Raw genomic sequence first — 19,603 nt, forward strand, 5'->3', positions numbered from 1 at the left:
TCCTGCCAGTTGGATTAAGGCATGTTACACACCCACTGACCATTTGTTTCATCCATGAGTGACTTGACAAATGGGTCTTTCTGCTTGCTTCATTTTTTTAAGGCCATGATAAAACCCCAGTGATTTGTCTTGAGCAAGACAACATACAGAACTCATGTGGTCTCAGTACTGTGTTTGTGTCATTGTTTTGCTTCGGTGTTCAGCAGCTTGGAGTAATCATGCCAGACAAGTTAATGAAGGGAATTTGAAAGCTATGATTTACTCATTAAATTAATAATTATTTGTTGACCTCCTGCAAGGTAAAAATAAATAAATAAAATTCATAATAGCCATTCACATTTAATTAAGACCTTGCTATAGGTTAAGCACTCTGTCACACTTGCTTTACAGGTATCATTTCATTTAATCCCCACAATGACCCTATTAGGTAGGCCCTGTGGTTGTCTAAGGAAGTTACATAACTTGCTGAATTTGCATGACTAGAAAGCAGAAGAGCTACAGTCTGACCCTCTAATCCAAGTTTTTAGTATTATAATATACTAACCCCCAGTACAGAATGGAAGCTGTGTCCTCAAGAAGCTTATTATCCCTGCGGTATATAGGCAGTAGTCTATATGCCCATATGAAATCAATTGAATTTGGTATTTACTGGATTCCTATGCTACATAAGACCATCCTAGGATACAAAAATACCTAGGAAACCTGTTCTCCAAAAACAACTACAATCTAAAGAAGACCTACATGTATGCGGTCAACTCTAGCACAAACTGTATGGTAATGGTGAAGTTAAGTGCAGCACCATACAGAGGAGGAAATGAGCTTTTTGGCCAGGATTAGGACATCTTCCCAGAAAGTGTGCCATTTCAGTTGATCATTGGAAAAGGAGCACTATTTCCACTTATAAAGAAATGAATAGGGAATCCCAGTAGAAAAGACAACCTGAACAAAAGCATGACAGAGAATGTAGTCTATCATGACTGTAGTAAGGGATGTGAGTTGGGAGGGAGTCATGGTCACACCAGTCACATTCATGACATTATGAGAGAATATAGATATTCATTAATAAAGGAATGTGTTTATATGTGCATGTGTGTTTATATCATCAAGGAAAGAAGCAGTGACTTGCCTATAATTTATACTGATTATGCAATGCTGTCTTTCACCTATTTCGCTGAAGTATTGATTGGTGCAGTGATGTTCTATATGATGATTTTGAACAAAAAGTACTAGAATAAAAGAATGACTTGTTCCTGATTTCACATACCCAGGGTTTTTCGGTGTGCCCTGAGTGCTTGTGACAAGGCAGAGCCAGCTAAAGGCATTTACAAGTGCAAGAGTTTCTAGGAAGTAGAGCCTTTAGTGAATTGGATGCAGAAGTGATCAGAGATCTAATTATAGCATTTGTTTTCTCTTTCAGGTGCATGGTTGGCTATGTGAATGCCAGCTTATCTGTGTTTCGAATTTCTGACTTTGAGAACCGATCTGAGCCTGAGTCTGATGGCAGTGAGTTCTCGGGGACTCCTCTCAAGTACTGCAGGTGAGCACTCAGCCTAACCTGTGCTGACTCTATGATGGGGAGGTTTTGCTCAGACAGTCCTTTCTGACTGAGCAGTTTAAAGCAGTGGTTCTCAATCTTGATCATGCATTAACATCCATTGGAGAATTTTAAAACTCCTCTTGACCAGGGCTGTGACCTAGAAAATTAAAACAGAATCTCTGGGGTGGAACCCAGATGTCCAGATCCAGGAAGTCAAACAAGAGAACCCAAAGAGACCCACGCCAAGACATTATAATGAAAGGGTCAAAAGTTAAAGACAAGAATATTAAAAGCAGGAAGAGAAAAGCAACTTGTTATATACAAGGGAAACCCCCATAAAACTATCAGACTTCTCAGGAGAAATTTTATAGGCCAGAAGGGAGTGGCATGATATATTCAAAGTGCTGAAAGGAACATATCTGCCAACCAAGAATGCTCTGCCCAGCAACAATGTCCTTCAAAATTGAAGGAGAGATAAAGAGTTTTCCAGACAAGCAAAACAGAAAGGAGTTCATCACCACTAGACCAGCGTAACAAGAAATGGTACAGGGACTTCTTTAAGTTGAAATGAAGGGGTGCTAATTAGTAACAAGGAAACAGTTGAAAGTATAAATCTCACGGGTAAATATATAGGAAAAAAAAGAGGAATGATCACTTATAAAGCTAGTATGAGGTTAAAAGACAAAAGTAGTAAAAATACTTATAACTACAATAATCAGTTAAGAGATACATAAAATATAGAAATTGCGACCTGAAAAACAAAATGTTAGGGGGAGAACAAAAATGTAGAGCTTTAGAACGTGATCAAGTTTTAATAATTATCAACTTAAAATAGACTGTTATCATATGTAACAGCATATACCACATTTGTGGTAACCACAAAGCAAAAAATGTATAGATACACAAAAGAGAAAGAGTAAGAAATATAAGCATACCACTAAAAAAAAAGCCATCAGATCATAAAGGGAGAGAGCAGGAAAAGAAATGAACAGAGAGTAACTACAAAACAGCCAGAAAATAATTAACAAATGGCAGTAAGTACATACCTATCAGTAACTACTTTAAATACAAATAAATTCTTCAATCAAAAGACATAGAATGGCTGAATGGATAAAAAGACAAGACCTATCTATTTGCTGCTCACTTCTGATGTAAGGACACAAACAGACTGAATGTAAAGGGATGGAAAAAGATAATCACATGCAAATAAAAACCTAATGAAAGTTGGGATATATTGTCTGTTCTAAATATAGACTTTCAAAAGAAGATCATTACATAATGATAAAGGGGTCAGTCAATCCAACAAGAAGATACAACATTTCTCCCAATGTACCCAACAAAGGGGTACCTAATATTTAAAACAAATATTAATAAATCTAAGGGAAAAATGCATAGCAATTCACCCATAGTAGGGAACTTTAATACCCCACTTACATCAATGATAAATCATCCATGCAGAAAATCAATAAAGTAACATTGGCCCAGACAGACAACATGTTACAGACATATGTACAACTTTCTATCCAAAAGCATCAGAATACATCCTTCTCAAGTGCACATGAGACATTCTCCAGGACAGATCATGTTATGCCACAAAACAAGTTTAATAAATTTAAGATTGAAATCACATCAAGCATCTTTTCTGACCCCAATGGTATGAAATGATAAATTACAAGAAGAAAACTGGAAAAAAATCACAAGTATGTGGAGATTAAACATGCTACTAAATATCTAATGAATCAAAGAAGAAGTCAAGGAGTAATCAGACAGAGCTTGAGACATTTGGAAATTATTACAACATACCAAAACATATGGAATGCAGCAAAAACAATCCTAAGAGGGAAGTTCATAGCACTAAATGCCTACCTCAAGTAACAAGAAAAACCTCAAACAACCTAACTATACTTCAAGGAACTAAAAAAAAAAAAAAAGAACAAATGAAGACCCAAGTTAGTAGAAGGGAAAAAGTAACAAAGATCAGAGGAAAAAAGAAACTAAAAACAAATAGAGAAGATCAATAAAACCAGGAGGTGCTTCCTTGAAAATATAAATAAATTGACAACATTGACAAACATTTAGCTAGACTCACCAAGAAAAAGAAGACTGGGGAAAAAACTGAAACAAGATACATTATAACTGACACTACAGAACAATGGATCATAAGAGACTAGTGAACAATTATACACCAACAATTTGACAACCTAGAAGAAATGGACAAATTTCTTGAAACATACAAACTACCAAGACCAAATTGAGAAGAAACAGGAAATTGGAACATACCAATTACTAGTAAAGAGATTGAATCCGTAAACAAAAACCTCCCAACAAACAAAAGTCCAGGACCAGACAGCTTCACTGATGAGTTCTACCACACATTCAAAGAATTAATACCAATTCTCAAAATCTTCCGAACACTAGAAAAGGAGGAAACCCCTCCAAACTCATTTTACATGGCTGGCATTACCCTAATTCCAAAACCAGGCAAGGACACCTCAAGGAAATAAATTACAGGCTAATATCCATGGTGAATATAAGTGTAAAATTCTTCAACAAAATATTAGTAAACTGAATTCAACAATACATTAGAAGGACCACACACCATGATCAAATGAGATTTATTCCAGGAATGCAAGGATGGTGATTCCACATCCACCAATCAATGTGATATGCCACATTAACAAAATAAAATATAAAAATGATATGATCATCTCAACAGATGAATCATTTGACAAAATTCAACGTCCTTTCATAATAACAACTCTCAACAACCTGAGTATAGAAGAAATGTACCTCAACATAATAATAAAGACGATATATGACAAGCCCATGGCTATGTCATACTTAACGGCAAAAAGCTAACCGCTTTTCATCTAAGATCAGGAGCAATACAAGGATGCCCAGTCTAGCCACTTTTATCCAACATAGTATTGTAGGTCCTAGCTAGAGCAGTTAGATAAGAAAAAGATGTAAAACGCATCCAAATGGGAAATTAAGTAAAATTATCATTATTTGCAGATGACATTATATTATATATAGACAACCCTAAGACTCCAGCAGAAAACTGCTAGAACTAACAAACATTAAGTAAATTTGTAGGACACAATATCAATACAGAAATCATTTGTTTTTCTATACACTAATAACAAACTATCAGAGAAATTAAGAAAACAATTCCATTTACAATTGCATCAAAAAGAATAAAGTATCGAGGAATAAATTTAACCAGGGAGGTAAAATACCTACCTGTATACTAAAAACTATAAGACAATGATAAAAGAGATAGAAGATACAAACAATTGGAAAGATAATCTGTGCTCATGGCTTAGAACAATTTTTAGGATAGTTCTATTTTTAATTTTTTGAGGAAACTCCATACTGTTTTCCAGAGTGGCTGCACTATTTGCATTCCCACCAAAGTCCAAAGGGTTCCCCTTTCTCCACATCCTTACCAACATCTGTTGTTTCCTGAGTTGTTATTTTTTGCCATTCTGACAAGTGTGAGGTGGTATCTCATTATGGTTTTGATTTCTTTTTCCCTGATGATGAGTGTTGTTGAGCATCTTTTCAGTTGCACAACTGGGTATTGATCTAAAGGACACAAAAATGCTGATTTGAAGGGGCACATGCACCCCCAGTGTTTATAGCTGCACTATCAACAATAGCCAAATTATGCAGAGTTCAGATGTCCATCAACTGATGAATAAAGAAGATGTGGTATACACGTGCACACACACACACAATGGAATGCTACTCAGCAATGAAAAAGAATGGCATCTTGCCATTTGTAACAGTAAGGATGGATTTAGAGTGTATTAAACTAAGCAAAATAAATCAGAGAAAGACAGATATATGATTTCACTCCTATGTGGAATTTGAGAGACACAGCAGATGAACATAGGGGAAGAGAAGGAAAAATAAGATATAAACAGAGAGGGAGGCAAACAATAAAAGACTCTTAAATACAGAGAACAAACAGGGTTGCTGGAGAAGAGGTAGTAGGGGGATGTGTTAAATGGGTAGTGGGCACTTGTTGGGATGAGCACTGGGTCTCATATATAAGAGATGAATCACTGGGTTCTACTCCTAAAGCCAAGAGTACACTATATGTTAACTAACTTGAATTTAAATGTAAAAAAAAAATTTTTTTAAAGAATTGTTAAAATGTCCATACTACCCAAATTAATCTATAGATTCAGTGCAATTCCTAATTCCAATAGCATTTTTCACAGAAATAGAAAAAACAATCCTAAAATTTGCACAGAACCACAAAGACCTCAAATATCCAAAGCAATCTTGAGAAAGAAAAACAAAAATGGAGGCATCATGTTCCTGATTTCAAACTATGTTGTAAAGCTATAGTAATCAAAACAGTATGGTACTGTCATAAAGCAGTCACATACAGATCAACAGAACAGAGAACCCAGAAATAAGCCCATGCATAATTAATTTCTAACAGAACCAAGAATTGACAATGGAGAAAGGACGGTCTCTTCAATAAATGGTGTTGGGAAAACTGGACAGCCCCATGTTGAAGAATGAAACTGGGCGAACATCTTATATCATACACAAAAATTAACTCAAAATAGATTAAAGCTTTGAACATAAGACCTGAAACAATGTAACTCTTAGAAGAAAACATAGGCATTAAGCTATTTGACATTGGTCGTGGTGGTGATTTCTTGAATCTGACATCAAAAGCAAAGGCAACAAAAGCAAAAATAAATAAGTGGGAATAAATCAAACTGAAAGCTTCTTCACAGCAAAGGAAATCATCAACAACATGAAAAGACAACCTACTTACTGGAAAAATATTTGCCAATCATATCTGATAAGGGGGTAATATCCAAAATATACAAAGAACACATACAATGGAAAAAATGAACAATTCAACTTAAAAATGGGTAGAGAACCTAAACAGACATTTTCTGGAGAATACATACAGCTGACCAAAAGGTACATGAAAAGCCATTCAACATCACTAACGATCAGGGAAATGCAAACCAAACCACAATGAGATAGCACTTCACAGTTGTCTTTTTAATAATAGCCATTCTAATAAGAAATAAGTTTTGGAATGCATGTATAGGAAAAGGAACCCTTGTGCACTGGGCCGGTGAGAATGTAAATTGGTCCAGCTACTATGGAAATAGTATGGAGGTTCCTCAAAAAACAAAAAATAGAAATTCATATGATCCAGCAATTCTGCTTCCAAGTATTATCCAAACACTAACTCAAAAAGATACCTGTTCCCTCATGTTTATTGTAGCATAGTCAAGACAATACCGAAATGCAGAAACAACCTAAGTGCCCATTCATGAATGAATGAGTAAAGAAAATGTAATACACACATATACACACAAGAATATTCTTCAGCCATAAAATAGAAGGAAATCCTGACTTTTATGGATACCATGGATGGACCCTGAGGACATTATGCTAAATGAAACAAGTCCTATAGGGAAAAACAAATACTGTATGATCTCACTTATATGTAGAATCAACTAGAAGAGTAGATCTTAAAAGTTCTCATTATAGGAAAAAATAATTTTTCATAATAAAAAAAGGTGAAACCCAGAATGGAATGTAGAAGTACTTTTATCCAAACTGAATAAACTTGAGCTTTGTTTTTCAAGAACTTACATGGTTAGACAAGTTGAAAAATAAAGAAATGACCAATATGTGAGAATATATCTAAACATGCACTACATAGAACAACCACAATATATTCATACTAGGGTCTGTTTTATAGCAATGGAAATAAATAGGCAACAGCATGGATGAATCTTAGTAGCCATGGTAGTAAAAAAAGAAAAAAAAGAGCCTCAGAAGACTGCATACAGTATACTATCCTTTCTAGAAAATTCAAAACCAAAACTAAACAGTATAATATTCAGACAAATATGGATGAATGAATGAATGAATATACATACAAACATTTGTTAATGATAAGAATAAAATTCAGGATAAGGAAAGCAAGCGGATGAGGAAAAGGAAGAATACAGAGGGTAAGATAAGTTCCTGATAATGTTTTAAGTCTTGTGTTGCATGGTGGATTTATGAGAGTTCATCATATTATTAAGGTATTAAATAAATATAGAAAAAACACAAATGGGCCAATGAGTTTACTTATAAACTGAGATATAGGAGTAGGACAATTCTGTGCACCTAATGTCAAAAATAATGTTATATGGAAACACAAAGGATGAAGAATAGTCAAGATACTTTTGAATAATGAAGGGGAGATGTACTTTACATTAGAAATAGTATAAAATTTTAGTAATTAGTGTAGTGGTGTCACAGAATCAAATAGAAAATGGAATAGAATTGAGAACTCAAAGATATAATCACAAAATAACACAATATGATTTCATTTATACAGAGTTCAAAGCAGACGAAAACTAAGCACTGTTTTATTTAGGAACATTTGAGCAAGTAGTACAACTATAGAGAAAAGCAGAAAATTAAATAGCAGTTACCTTTCAGGGGGTCTGGGATTGACAATGAGCCATTTGTAAGCCCCTGACCATGCTCTAGGTCTTACCTTGGATGGGGTTACATGAAGTTCACTATCATTCTTTCAAATGTACATACACTTTTACATTTTTAAAAAATGGGAACGAATTAACTATACCTGGCACTAGGAAAAAAAATATGCTTGCAAGCCAATAATCCATTTCCTGAGAAACAAAAGCAGCTTTACAGAATGCACTAACTTGTCAAAAGGGAACATCCTGCCTTTCCCACATGTAAAACTGAAGCCAAGAAATTACAAGTGTTACTTTCTGAAAACTGTGAATCACTCAAAAAAATTCCTCCAAACATTAATGCTCCTGGACCACTTAATGTCTTTGAAGATACTAAATTAAGATTAGAGCAGTAAAACATTGATTCAGTTAGCTTTGAAACTTGGCTTTCTGTCTGTTTCTACAGCAGGGCTAGGAAAGTGTTTTCTTTGCACAAGTAAACATGTAGTCTGTCATTTGGCGAATAAAATAAACAGCACTACATCAAAAAACAGAGACATGAGGCACAAATGACATCTGAGCATCTCTCAGACCTCTGCCTCATTGAAAAGACCAGTGGGATCAGGAGTAGGCTGGCACATCAACTGAGAGCTCCCCTTGAAATAGTCATCTGCAAACTCATACAAGAAAAGAGGGAGAATCCAAAATATTAGGGCCTGGTGAGATAAAGAGACCCTAATTGTGTTACCAGGGAAAACTGATGTCTAGAGAAGCTTCTTGAATTTCCCAAGATCATAAAGTCAGGCAGACCCCAAACTTGGTTTCAGTGTGCTTTCCAGTACAGAGTTTTGGAGATAGCTGTGGGCAGTGAAGCAGATGACAGCCAAATTCATTAGCACCACTGCATCTTATTGCCTTAGGGTAGCAATAAGGAATTTTCTAGAGAGAAACTTGACTGTGATACAATAGCTTAAAAGAGTAGGAAGGCCAGAAACCTGCTGCTTCTGAAAAGTGAAACTTTTAAAAATTTCATAGGTCCTAAGAACAAGAATCAGAAGTTAAGTGCCAATGTAGGAACACTGCAGTCCTTTGGACACATATTAGCAGAGCTCTGTGATAGATCCACAAATGGATGTATCCTAGACAGAGGCGGAGCAAATAGATGCATATTCTCAACAACTGGATCTCTGTATAGAAATTACCTCAAATATTCCCAGCTCACCATAGCCATGAGTATAAGTGTTTTCTAAATATTAAAAATGTAAGGAATGTTAATTTTTAAAATATAAAAATCTACAAATTAAAATTTAAGACCACCACCTAAAAACAAGTGTTTTCATTTTTGCATATTGCAGTAGTCATCCCTTATCTGAGGGAGATACATTCCAAGACCCAAATGGATGCCTGAAATTGTGGATGGTACCAAACCCTATATACACTATGTTTTTCCTATACATACATACATACATACATACATACATAAGAAAGTTTAATTTATAAATTTGTCACAGTAAGATGAATAACTAATGACAATTATCACAATATACTGTAAGAAAAATTATGTGAATGTGATCTCTATGAAAATACAACATTGCACTTGCCATTCTTCTTGTGATAATGTGAAGTAAAAATGCCTATGTGATGAGATGAATTGAGGCAAATGACATAGGCATTGTGACCTAGCATTAGGCTCCTATTGACATTGTGACAATAGTCAGCAACAGGATCCTCTCCCTCCTGACTGTGGTAGGATGTGGTAACTGAAACCATGGAAAACGAAACAGCAGAATGGGGGTGGGGTAAAACTACTTGCATATATGTATAATTTTATAAATAGTCATGTTTGATAATCATCTTTGGGTCATAAAAAAGTATTTCATCTTTCTAGTTTTCATGCTTATATTTAATGAATGGTTATATTTGATGTATAAATGAATTCACTTAATACTACCAAATTTGTAGCAGAAATTTAAGAATGATACATCTATATTGTGGTTTTGGGAACAGTCAAGGGAAAACCATAATTTTCCACACAGTGAATTTACAAGAGATCTGGGGAGGAAAAGATTTATTAAAATTCCTCAAATGAAAAGCTGAACAAGGTCTGAGAAGCTAGGAGATAGAACAGTCACAATGAAGGGCACAAGATAAGAGCAGAACAGAGGCATAAATAGGAAGGGGAGCAGTGGGTTCTGAAAAGAATTTTGTTTTAGCAAATGCTGTTGTGTAAAAGGTTTAAGGAGTTAGTGAGGGTGATTCTTGAAACAATTCAGTTTCCCTCCTTTTATAAATATACTTTTGTCTAATAACCATATGTATAATAAAAAGCTTACTGCCATTTTTCTTCTAGAAAGATTAGTCCATACAAACTTTTAGTCCCCAATAAATTGGACCTTTGACAGAAACCATTTATGTAATCATATATTAGAAAAAAGGTGTTTTAGACAATGACCAATCCTCATCATTACAGAGAGAACCAACAGCTTTAAGGCACTAGTAGATTCATTCTTAAATTCAGCACCAGATACTCATCATAAACATAATTTTACTGACAAAACAATTGTAATACATTATTATATACCATAGACAGTAATGATAATTAATGATAATTATGATAATAGTGACAGCTCATTTTTGTAGTCTTTGCTCCTTTTCAAAGATATTCTGTATACATCTTTTGGGATGAGCACTGAGTGTTGTATGGAAACCAATTGGACAATAAATTTAATATATTTAAATTAAAAAAAAAGGAAAGATGATGGAGCCGCTAAAGTGTGCAGGAAGCCAACATGAATATGAGGAAATTCATGAACAAATCTGCCCAAATGTGTTTATACATGATTAAATTTATGAATAAAATGATACGGTTCTGGAAAAAAAAGATTCTGCATAGAACAAAAATAGACACATAGATCAATGGAACAGGATAGACAGTCCAGAAATAAACCCACACCTATATGGTCAATCTATGAAAAAGGGGACAAGATATACAATAGGGAAAAGGTAGTCCTTTCAACAAATGGTGTTGGGAAAATTGGACAGCTACATGCAAAAGAATAAAACTGGACCACTTTTTTTTTTTTAAAGAGTGTGAGTGTGAGCAGGTGAAAGGGGGCAGAGGGGGAGGAGAGAGAGAGAGAGAGAGAGAGAGAGAGAGAAAGAGAAAGAGAAAGAGAATCTTAAGCAGGCTCCATGCTCAGCACGGAGCCTGATGGAGGGCTTGATCCCACAACACTGGGATCATGACCTGAGCTGAAATCAAGAGTCAGACACTCAACCAACTGAGCCACCCAGGTGCCCTGGACCACTTTCTTATACCATACACAAAAATAAATTCAGAATGGTTTAAAGACCTAAATCTAAGACTGGAAACTGTAAAAATCCTAGAGGAAAACATGGGCAGTATTCTCTTGGACATCAGGAATAGCAAAATATTTATGGGTAGGTGTCCTCAGGCAAGGGAAACAAAAGCAAAAATAAAGTAGTGGGACTACACCAAAATAAAAAGCTTCTGCACAGCAAAAGAAATCATCAACAAAACTAAAAGGCAACCTAGTAAATGGGAGTGGATATTTGCAATTGATACAGCTGATAAGGGGTTAATATCCAAAATATATAAAGAATTTCTATAACTCAACACCAGAAAACAATCAGATTAAAAAATAGAGTACCTGAATAGCCATTTTCCCAAAGAAGACACACCAGTGGCCAACAGACAGTACTAATCATCAGGGAAATACAACAAAATCACAATGAGATATCACCTCACACCAGCCAGAATGGCTAGTATCAAAAAGACAAGTGTTGGCGGAGGATGTGGAGAAAAGAGAATCCGCATGCACTGTTAGTGGGAATGTAAATTGGTGCAATCACTGTGGGAAACATTATGGAGGTTCCTCAAAAAATTAGATATATGATATAATCCAGTTATTCTACTACTATGTATTTACCTAAAGAAAATGAAAATGCAGATTCAACAAAAATACATGCACTCCCATGTTTATTTATTTTTCAATATATGAAATTTATTGTCAAATTGGTTTCCATACAACACCCAGTGCTCATCGCAAAAGGTGCCCTCCTCAATACCCATCCCCCACCCTCCCCTCCTTCCTACCCCCCCATCAACCCTCAGTTTGTTCTCAGTTTTTAAGAGTCTCTTATGCTTACTGAAGCATTATTCACAATAGCTAAGGTATGGAAGCAACCCAAGTATCTACCGATAGGTAAATGGTGAAAGAAGAGGTGGTTTATATGTGTATAATGGAATATCAGCCACAAAAAGAATAAGATCTTGCCATTTCCGGCAACATAGATGGACATAGACAGTATTATGCTAGGTGAAATAAGTGAGAAAAAGATAAATATCATATGATTTCACTTATACATGGAATTTAAAAAGCAAAACAAATGAACAAAAAACCAGACTCTTAAACACAGAGAACAAACTGCTAATTGTCAGAGGGGTGGTGGGTAGGGGGATAGGCTAAATAGATAATGGAGATTAAGAGATATAGACCTCCAGTTACAAAATAAATAAATCCTGTGATGAAAAGTACAGCACAGGGAATATTGTCAATATTTAATAACATTGTATGATGACAAATGGTGACAATACTTATTGTAATGAGCACTGAGTAATGTATAAAATTGTCAAATCAATATAACATCTAATATAAACTAATATAACATCATTTGTCAATTATACTTAATTTTAAAAACAGATACCCTGCATAGGAATTATCTTGTATTCTCACACATAAGTTAGTGCTGATCTTGAGGTTTGGTACTATCCAGGTTAGGAGTCTGGATGATCATAATTTTTACTGAGACAATGGAATTTGGTACGTTTACATACAGAACTGTTAGAAGAATTAGCACTTCCGGATCTTTACACATTTCTGGAGCTAATGAAAAGAATACTGGGCTCAAGACTAATGAAAACTCTATAATATTGAGAGTCATTTTTCTGTTTCCCCACCTGTCATTACGGCAATGATAATGGCAAAGATAAAATGGAGTTACATGGATTTAAGTTCTTAGGACCAGTGCCTTGCTTCTAGTAGGTACTCAACATATATTTGTGGAATTTGATGCTGATTTCATAAGTTATAGTCGGAGCATATATTGGGAAGGACTCTACTGCCAAGTGGGAGAAATCCAGTATAAACTGACTTTTAAAAAGTCATTGGTTCAGGTAACTGGGAGGTTGGCAGGATGATACATTAGTAATGGCTAAATCTCAAGCCTCCAGCAGTGTCAACCAACACAATGCCTCTCTCCTGGCTCTGAGTTGTTCAAATTACCATTCTCAAAGAAGCTCTCTCCACATAGTCTGTGATAGCCAGCAGCAGCTCCAGGCTTTTACCCTCTGTGGACGTAGCGATAATTCGCTCAATGACCATTCTAGCAGAAGTCCTGGTGAAGATTCTCACTGATCATCTTTTGAGCTGGAGTCAGGGTAGGGGGTGAACCCTGCCTAACCCACATGGATAATTTCCCAGAGGAGAGGAGATATTCTTTTACCAGAAGAAGAAAGGATGGACAAGTAAAGTGACAAATGTCTAGAAGAGAGAAACTTTTTAAACCATCTGTCATGAATGAGGACTACATAGTGGGAATGGATGAGATATGGGAGTCAGGAAAATCATAGCTTGGAATGTAACATTCATTCTCCTATATATTTATAGATACCGAGACTACCGTGACCCTCCTCATTCACTGGTGCCCTATGGCTACACACTGCAGTTCTGGCACGTCCTAGCAGCTCGATTGGCTTTTATCATTGTGTTTGAGGTATCTTCTCTTAACCAATTCCTTTACTACCTTTGCCATTAATGAAGTAACTGAGAATAATGCATAAATGCAACTGTGAGAACTTTCAATGTTGATTACATATGTCCAGAAGTATTAGAGTAATATTATATAGCCTCTTTTTTAAATCTTTTTTACCTTGAGTTGTTCAAGAAATAATTGAAAGTCCATTGTTGATTGTTAATGGATAAACCAGAAATCATTAGTCCTAATACTCTAGGGCCATTGTTCTTCAACTTTAGGAAAATTGTAGATTTTATTATCACTACTCACAGAGATTCAGATACATCAGGTCTGTAATTTGCTTTTCACAAGCTCTCCAAGATGATTCTTCCTGATGTAGGTGTTCAAAGACTATAGTCTGGAAAACATTGAACTGGGTATTATACAAGTGGTAGCCTCTGGTTGTGTGTCATCATGACATTATATTTAAGACACAAATAAGTATTCATTACTTGGATTGAGGGGCAGAGAGAGAGAGAGGGAGACACAGAATCCGAAGCAGACTCCAGGCTCTGAGCTGTCAGCACAAAGCCCAACATGGGGCTCGAACTCATAAATGGTGAGATCATGACCTGAGCCGAAGTCAGACACTTAACCGACTGAGCCACCCAGGTGCCCCAAATCATTTGTATTTCTATGACTGTACTTATAAGTGGAAATTTGATACCCATTTATATATGTTAAAAGCCAGATTAAAGAAAAACCAAGACTGCCTCTTGACTTGGACTGGAAGTTTCCTATACCTCTTTTTCATTTGTTTTTTTCTTCACTCCAGGAAACTAAGAGAAGACAAGTTGTTCTTCCCTGGGAATTCACTTATCAATGACTCAGTCCCTCTTTAAAGTTTTTAATACTTTAGAATTATGAGAGACTTTAAATTATCATCTGGTACTTTACTGATAATCCTCATATAGGCAAATAGAAATGACAGTGATTCTAGAGTTTCAGCTATTAGTAAGTCAGGTAAAGAATTTGTGGCAGTTTCCTGGAAAAAAGTTTCTTCCTGAAATGATCACTTCCCTTAGGCCTACTGATAATTCTTACAATTAAAATTTCCAAAGCAAATTTAGCAATTTGTATTTGCAACATTTTCTTATAATTTTCACAATAATGCCCATCTTACACATGAGTAAATTGAAGCTCAGAGTGACTTATTCTCAGCTAAACAAACAGCTCTTAAGTAATAAAAGCTACAGAGCCAAGATTCAACCCTAGGTTTTCTGATTCCACAGTATATGTACTTCTGGCTCTCCTTTGCATTCTCTGACCACTGGTTCTCCACATTCTTTCCTTATTCCTTTTCTCATTCCCTATGAAGTGTCATCAGACCAAGTTCGGTCCTCACCTATCCCTATGGTCTTCTTTCCTCACACACACCTCCCTTGACCTCATTCCACTTTCCAAACACTTGAGAGGCTCCACGTCCCTGGAGTGAGAGGCATTCTTGCACCAATTCCCAGAACTCTTTCCACTAAGGATGGGCAATAAACCTAACTTGTTGTATTCTCCTTTATGTTTTTAGCATCTCGTGTTTTGTATAAAGCACCTCATTTCATATCTGATCCCAGACCTCCCAAAAGATCTAAGGGATCGAATGAGAAGAGAAAAATACTTGATTCAAGAGATGATGTACGAAGCAGAACTGGAGCGTCTCCAGAAGGAACGAAAGGAGAGGAAGAAAAATGGAAAAGCACACCACAATGAGTGGCCATGACCAGGTAGGTGAGAGGTGTGCTCATGGTCTGAAACCTCTCCTTGGGTTGAAGTTAGTGCTTTAAACTCCTTGAATCAAAGCTTGCCATCATTCTACTGATATGAGTCAAACTCCTTAGAAGCTTCTCAAGCCAGCTTATTTCTTAATTGCACAATTTAACTTTATCTTCCATTTGCACATAATTCCTGCAACTCTTCTCTACCTCCATGACACTCTTGGCCTGGTAGTCAAGGTCTTTATGAGTTGGCCTTATTATTCCCTGAAATAAACCTTCTTTTCTGCCTTCTACTCCTGTTTGGCAGTTCTCTTGAAACAGAAAAGAGTCCTGTTGCCTTGGGGATATTAAAGTCACCTTTTTATCTCACCCAAGATGGCCCTCCCTCCATCACCCACTTATTGTTTCCTTCCAGGATGGTCCATGTCATACCATACCCTCTAGTAAGTTTTCCCCAGACTTATCAGCCTGCTGAGACTCACTTCTTAGAAACTTCTCCGGTTATTGCATCATTACTACGTGTATTGACCTATATATTGAACTGTATTATTTATGATTTTCAAATAGTTATCAGGCTTCCCCAGCACAATTGTAAGCATCTTTAGGAATGGTATCTTTATGGATGGTAATTTTATTCTTCCAACTAGTTAGCATAGAATTAAGCACATGGCACCCATTAAATGCAATTCAGTGAATAAAGGATGTGGATTAAGGCTAAAAGCATTGTAAGACAGTTTCATAATGTTTCCACATATCTTATCAGAAAGTTTTCCTGAGACCTTCTCTCAGGTAAGTCAGTTATTGGCTGTGTGTCCTTGGACAACTCAGTTCACCTCTGGGCCTCAGTTTCCTCACAAATGAAATGATTAGATGAGCTCTCAGTTTTGGTACTCTGTAAATCTAATATTATAGCATTCCTTTTGCCTTCCTCACCCTCATTTCTCCCCCTCCACTTGTTTGAAGACTAACTTTGCAAACATTTTTCAAAATTTTGCCTCCAAAGAAAAAGGAGATATACAGGGGAAAAAAAGTATGTTTTTCATTTTTCATATTGATTACGATGTAGACAATATCTACAGGGATATTTGTTGTTCAGCTAGTGAAGTTGTGTTGCCCCAGATCTGCGTTAAGAGTCTAGGAGGTTATTTTGAGTTGGATATGAAGGTGGACTTGGAGGAAATCACCCAGACCCCAGGCCCACAAGGATAATAGTGTATAGATATTGAACAATGCCCCTCCCTCAATTGCAAAGTAGGTCTTGGTTTCACTAAAAGTAAGACATTTTTTGCAACGTAATAATTTTGCCATTTCCTAGATTTGCCGTCTGACTATGCGACTTTGGGAAAATTGCCTACTTTTTCTGAGCCTGTTTATTTGACAGAACATGCAGCTCAAATAAGGCAATGTATGTGAGACATGTATGAAACAATGAAGTACTACAGAATACTACACGGGATTTGTATTGTTAAACGTTGTGTTATGTTCCACCAGATTCTAGACCTGGCTTTTCCATTCTCTGTACGACCTGGAATGGAATATTCATGTGGATTTGATTTCCACATTTACAAAAGTAAAGAAGTTGGACTGAACAATACTTTAAGAGTCTATCCAGTTTTTAATATTACACTGTATGTTAACTAACTAGAATTTAATTTAAGAACTTAAAAAGAAAATAAAAATAAAAAAAGAGCCTATCCAGTTTTAACGCTCTGGGATTCTAGAATTTGTTCCAAGCCCCATTCTGATCACCTCTTCTCTGGCTCTGGTCAGCCTTCAAAGGAAAATGGCTGACTATCCAGATGGCTTTGTTTAGGGTAGGAGGCAGACATTAGTGAAGAGAATTGCTCCCAGGAGCTCCAGTAGCCAAGACCAAGGTGCGGTAAGCGGCATTACCTACACTTCTAGGGGCTGCACTGGGCTATAAGGCTAGTAACCAATTGGGAGTTTTTTCTGGCCTCATCATTGTGGGTTGCTTTCTCCCCAGAGGCCATTTCTAATTTTTGCCTGAAAGCATAGTATTTGTCTGTCTTATTCCTCCAACAGTTGGCAGGATGTCACCTTGCTTCAGACTGCCTTTCTGACTCAGTCTGTTCATCTGTAAAGCAGGCACAATAATGTTTATACCATACCTGACTCAGTCTGGGGTTGCAAATTCTTTCAATGCCTTTGATTCATGGTGAGTACAAATAAACCATTGCACACCGTGTTCTTAAGCCATCGTGTGTACATGGGGTTTCAATGCCTTCTTTCCTCTTTCTAGGTAACAGTTCATTTCCAAGCCAAGGACCTGAAGCCTGTTTCCTTCTCCCAGCTGTGCAAAAGCACATTCAAGTGAATGACTAAAATGCAACCGCAGTGCATGTCGCAGACATTGGCAGCAGCAGGGGAGTCAGCACCCTTAAAGGACTACCTGGGAAATCATGCTGCTGTGAAATCACGTTGCAGCACACAATTGCTCTCTATCCATAGACCATTCTTGACCAAGCAAGCATGCACATCATGGGCAGTTACATTCTCAAGTTTTTAAAACCAAGGGGAACTTGTATACTGGGCCTGTTTTTCAGCCTGTTTGCTACCTTTTTTGCACTCTGCCCCATGTGAATTTTACAGACACTGGGCTAATAAGGGTATTCAGACACCTGGACACACATTCCTGGAATGTCATTATATGGTCCTAATTCCACGTCACTGAACGATACAGACAAGACCCTGTTTACAACTTTTTCTTTTTTTTTTAATTTCAGATCTTTCTGAGGAGATTATTATATATGACATATCTATAGCTATGTGTATGGCCATAGATGTATTTCTGTGTGTACATATGTATAGTCATGTATTCTTACATATGTACATACAAATACAGAGATATATAAAGTACATAGAAATTCCTTACTTGTAAATAGCCAAAGGGTACTGACATGAATGACAAATTTTCACATTTAAATAGTCATCAACATGAAGCCATGTTTAATGCTTGTATAATGTGATGCAATAAAATTTAAAATAAATTTATGCACATGGAATATTTTCAGTTGGGTCTTCTGAAATTCTGTCATATTTTTTTCTCATAGAATAAGAGAAATTAGAGTGAGATCTTTAAAGGAAGGTTTATTACTCCCACACACTCCTGAGAAATCACTTCAGACAGAGTACATTTTTTTTTCCATCTTGTTTCTAGGCTACTTTTTTAGAATATCAAGCCAACTAATTAGATATGTCTCAGAAGAACTTGGAAAATGTCATTGACATAACTTTGTTGAGGAAATATGAAATATAGCCAATGACACTTACGTATGATGTTTTAATTGCCCTGATTAGTTTGGTCTGCTAATCTTTGGAAGAGGCCATACATCTGTTTAAAAAAAAAAAAAAAAAGGTTTCTAAACAATGCCTGTTGTGGTTACTCTTTTCTAAAGAGAGCAGAACCTGCCCTTGAACTATGTTATCATCTTGCCTATGTGAATTAAGGAGATGAAATGCTCCCATTACCAGGTCCATCAAACACTGTCCTAGTTTAGATATGTATTCACGTAAGCCAGTTGATTCCCAAAGACCTTAGGTGTTTTCTTAGCCTATATAGTACCAGTAGTCAGAGTGGCATTGGACAGGGTAGAACTTCAACCATTTCTTAGTTTTCTCTATGACCTGATGTTCCTGGGAGTGAAGTCCTAACCCTAGCAGGGCCTAAACTAAGGAGATGCACTTTATGGAAACTGAGACAAAAAGCCATTGAAAGAGTTTTCTTTTCAATCACTGGCTGAGAAGTCTGTGAACTTTTTCACAGCAGCCCCAGGGAAAAGGAAATTTCCATGAAAAGTCTCCAGAGATGAAATGCAAAGAGATTCCAATAAGACAACTTGCCATACTGACTCAGCTTGTCACTTTTGTTCAGTATGCCTGAAGCTCCACCCCAAGCATCATGGCCCAATAAATCCTGGGGGCAGGTAGAACAGTGGGGGCAAAGAATTGTGAGTCCCTCTTTGGGTTTGGAATGGGCCATGAACAGTCACAGCTAGGTAGAGGATTACCAAAGGCACTGATCAGGATAAAGAAGTAAACATTTATTAAGTGCAACT

The 19,603-nt window shown here is 36.4% G+C and overlaps 1 protein-coding gene across 2 annotated transcripts in view; it reads left to right on the plus strand.

The window, feature by feature from the left end:
- Positions 1 to 18,558, plus strand: part of ANO4 (anoctamin 4) — a 395,457-nt gene extending 376,899 nt beyond the window's left edge. For both annotated transcript variants that reach the window (XM_042993008.1, XM_042993009.1), the window contains 4 exons: positions 1,418 to 1,537; positions 13,692 to 13,797; positions 15,341 to 15,536; positions 17,788 to 18,558. In XM_042993008.1, coding sequence (XP_042848942.1) covers positions 1,418 to 1,537; positions 13,692 to 13,797; positions 15,341 to 15,532 — 418 coding nt within the window. In that variant the 3' untranslated portion in view covers positions 15,533 to 15,536; positions 17,788 to 18,558. The remainder of the gene's footprint in view (positions 1 to 1,417; positions 1,538 to 13,691; positions 13,798 to 15,340; positions 15,537 to 17,787) is intronic.
- Positions 18,559 to 19,603: the final 1,045 nt, after the last annotated feature.

Source organism: Panthera tigris, chromosome B4 (genome assembly GCF_018350195.1).
Source record: "Panthera tigris isolate Pti1 chromosome B4, P.tigris_Pti1_mat1.1, whole genome shotgun sequence".
NCBI lineage: Eukaryota > Metazoa > Chordata > Mammalia > Carnivora > Felidae > Panthera > Panthera tigris.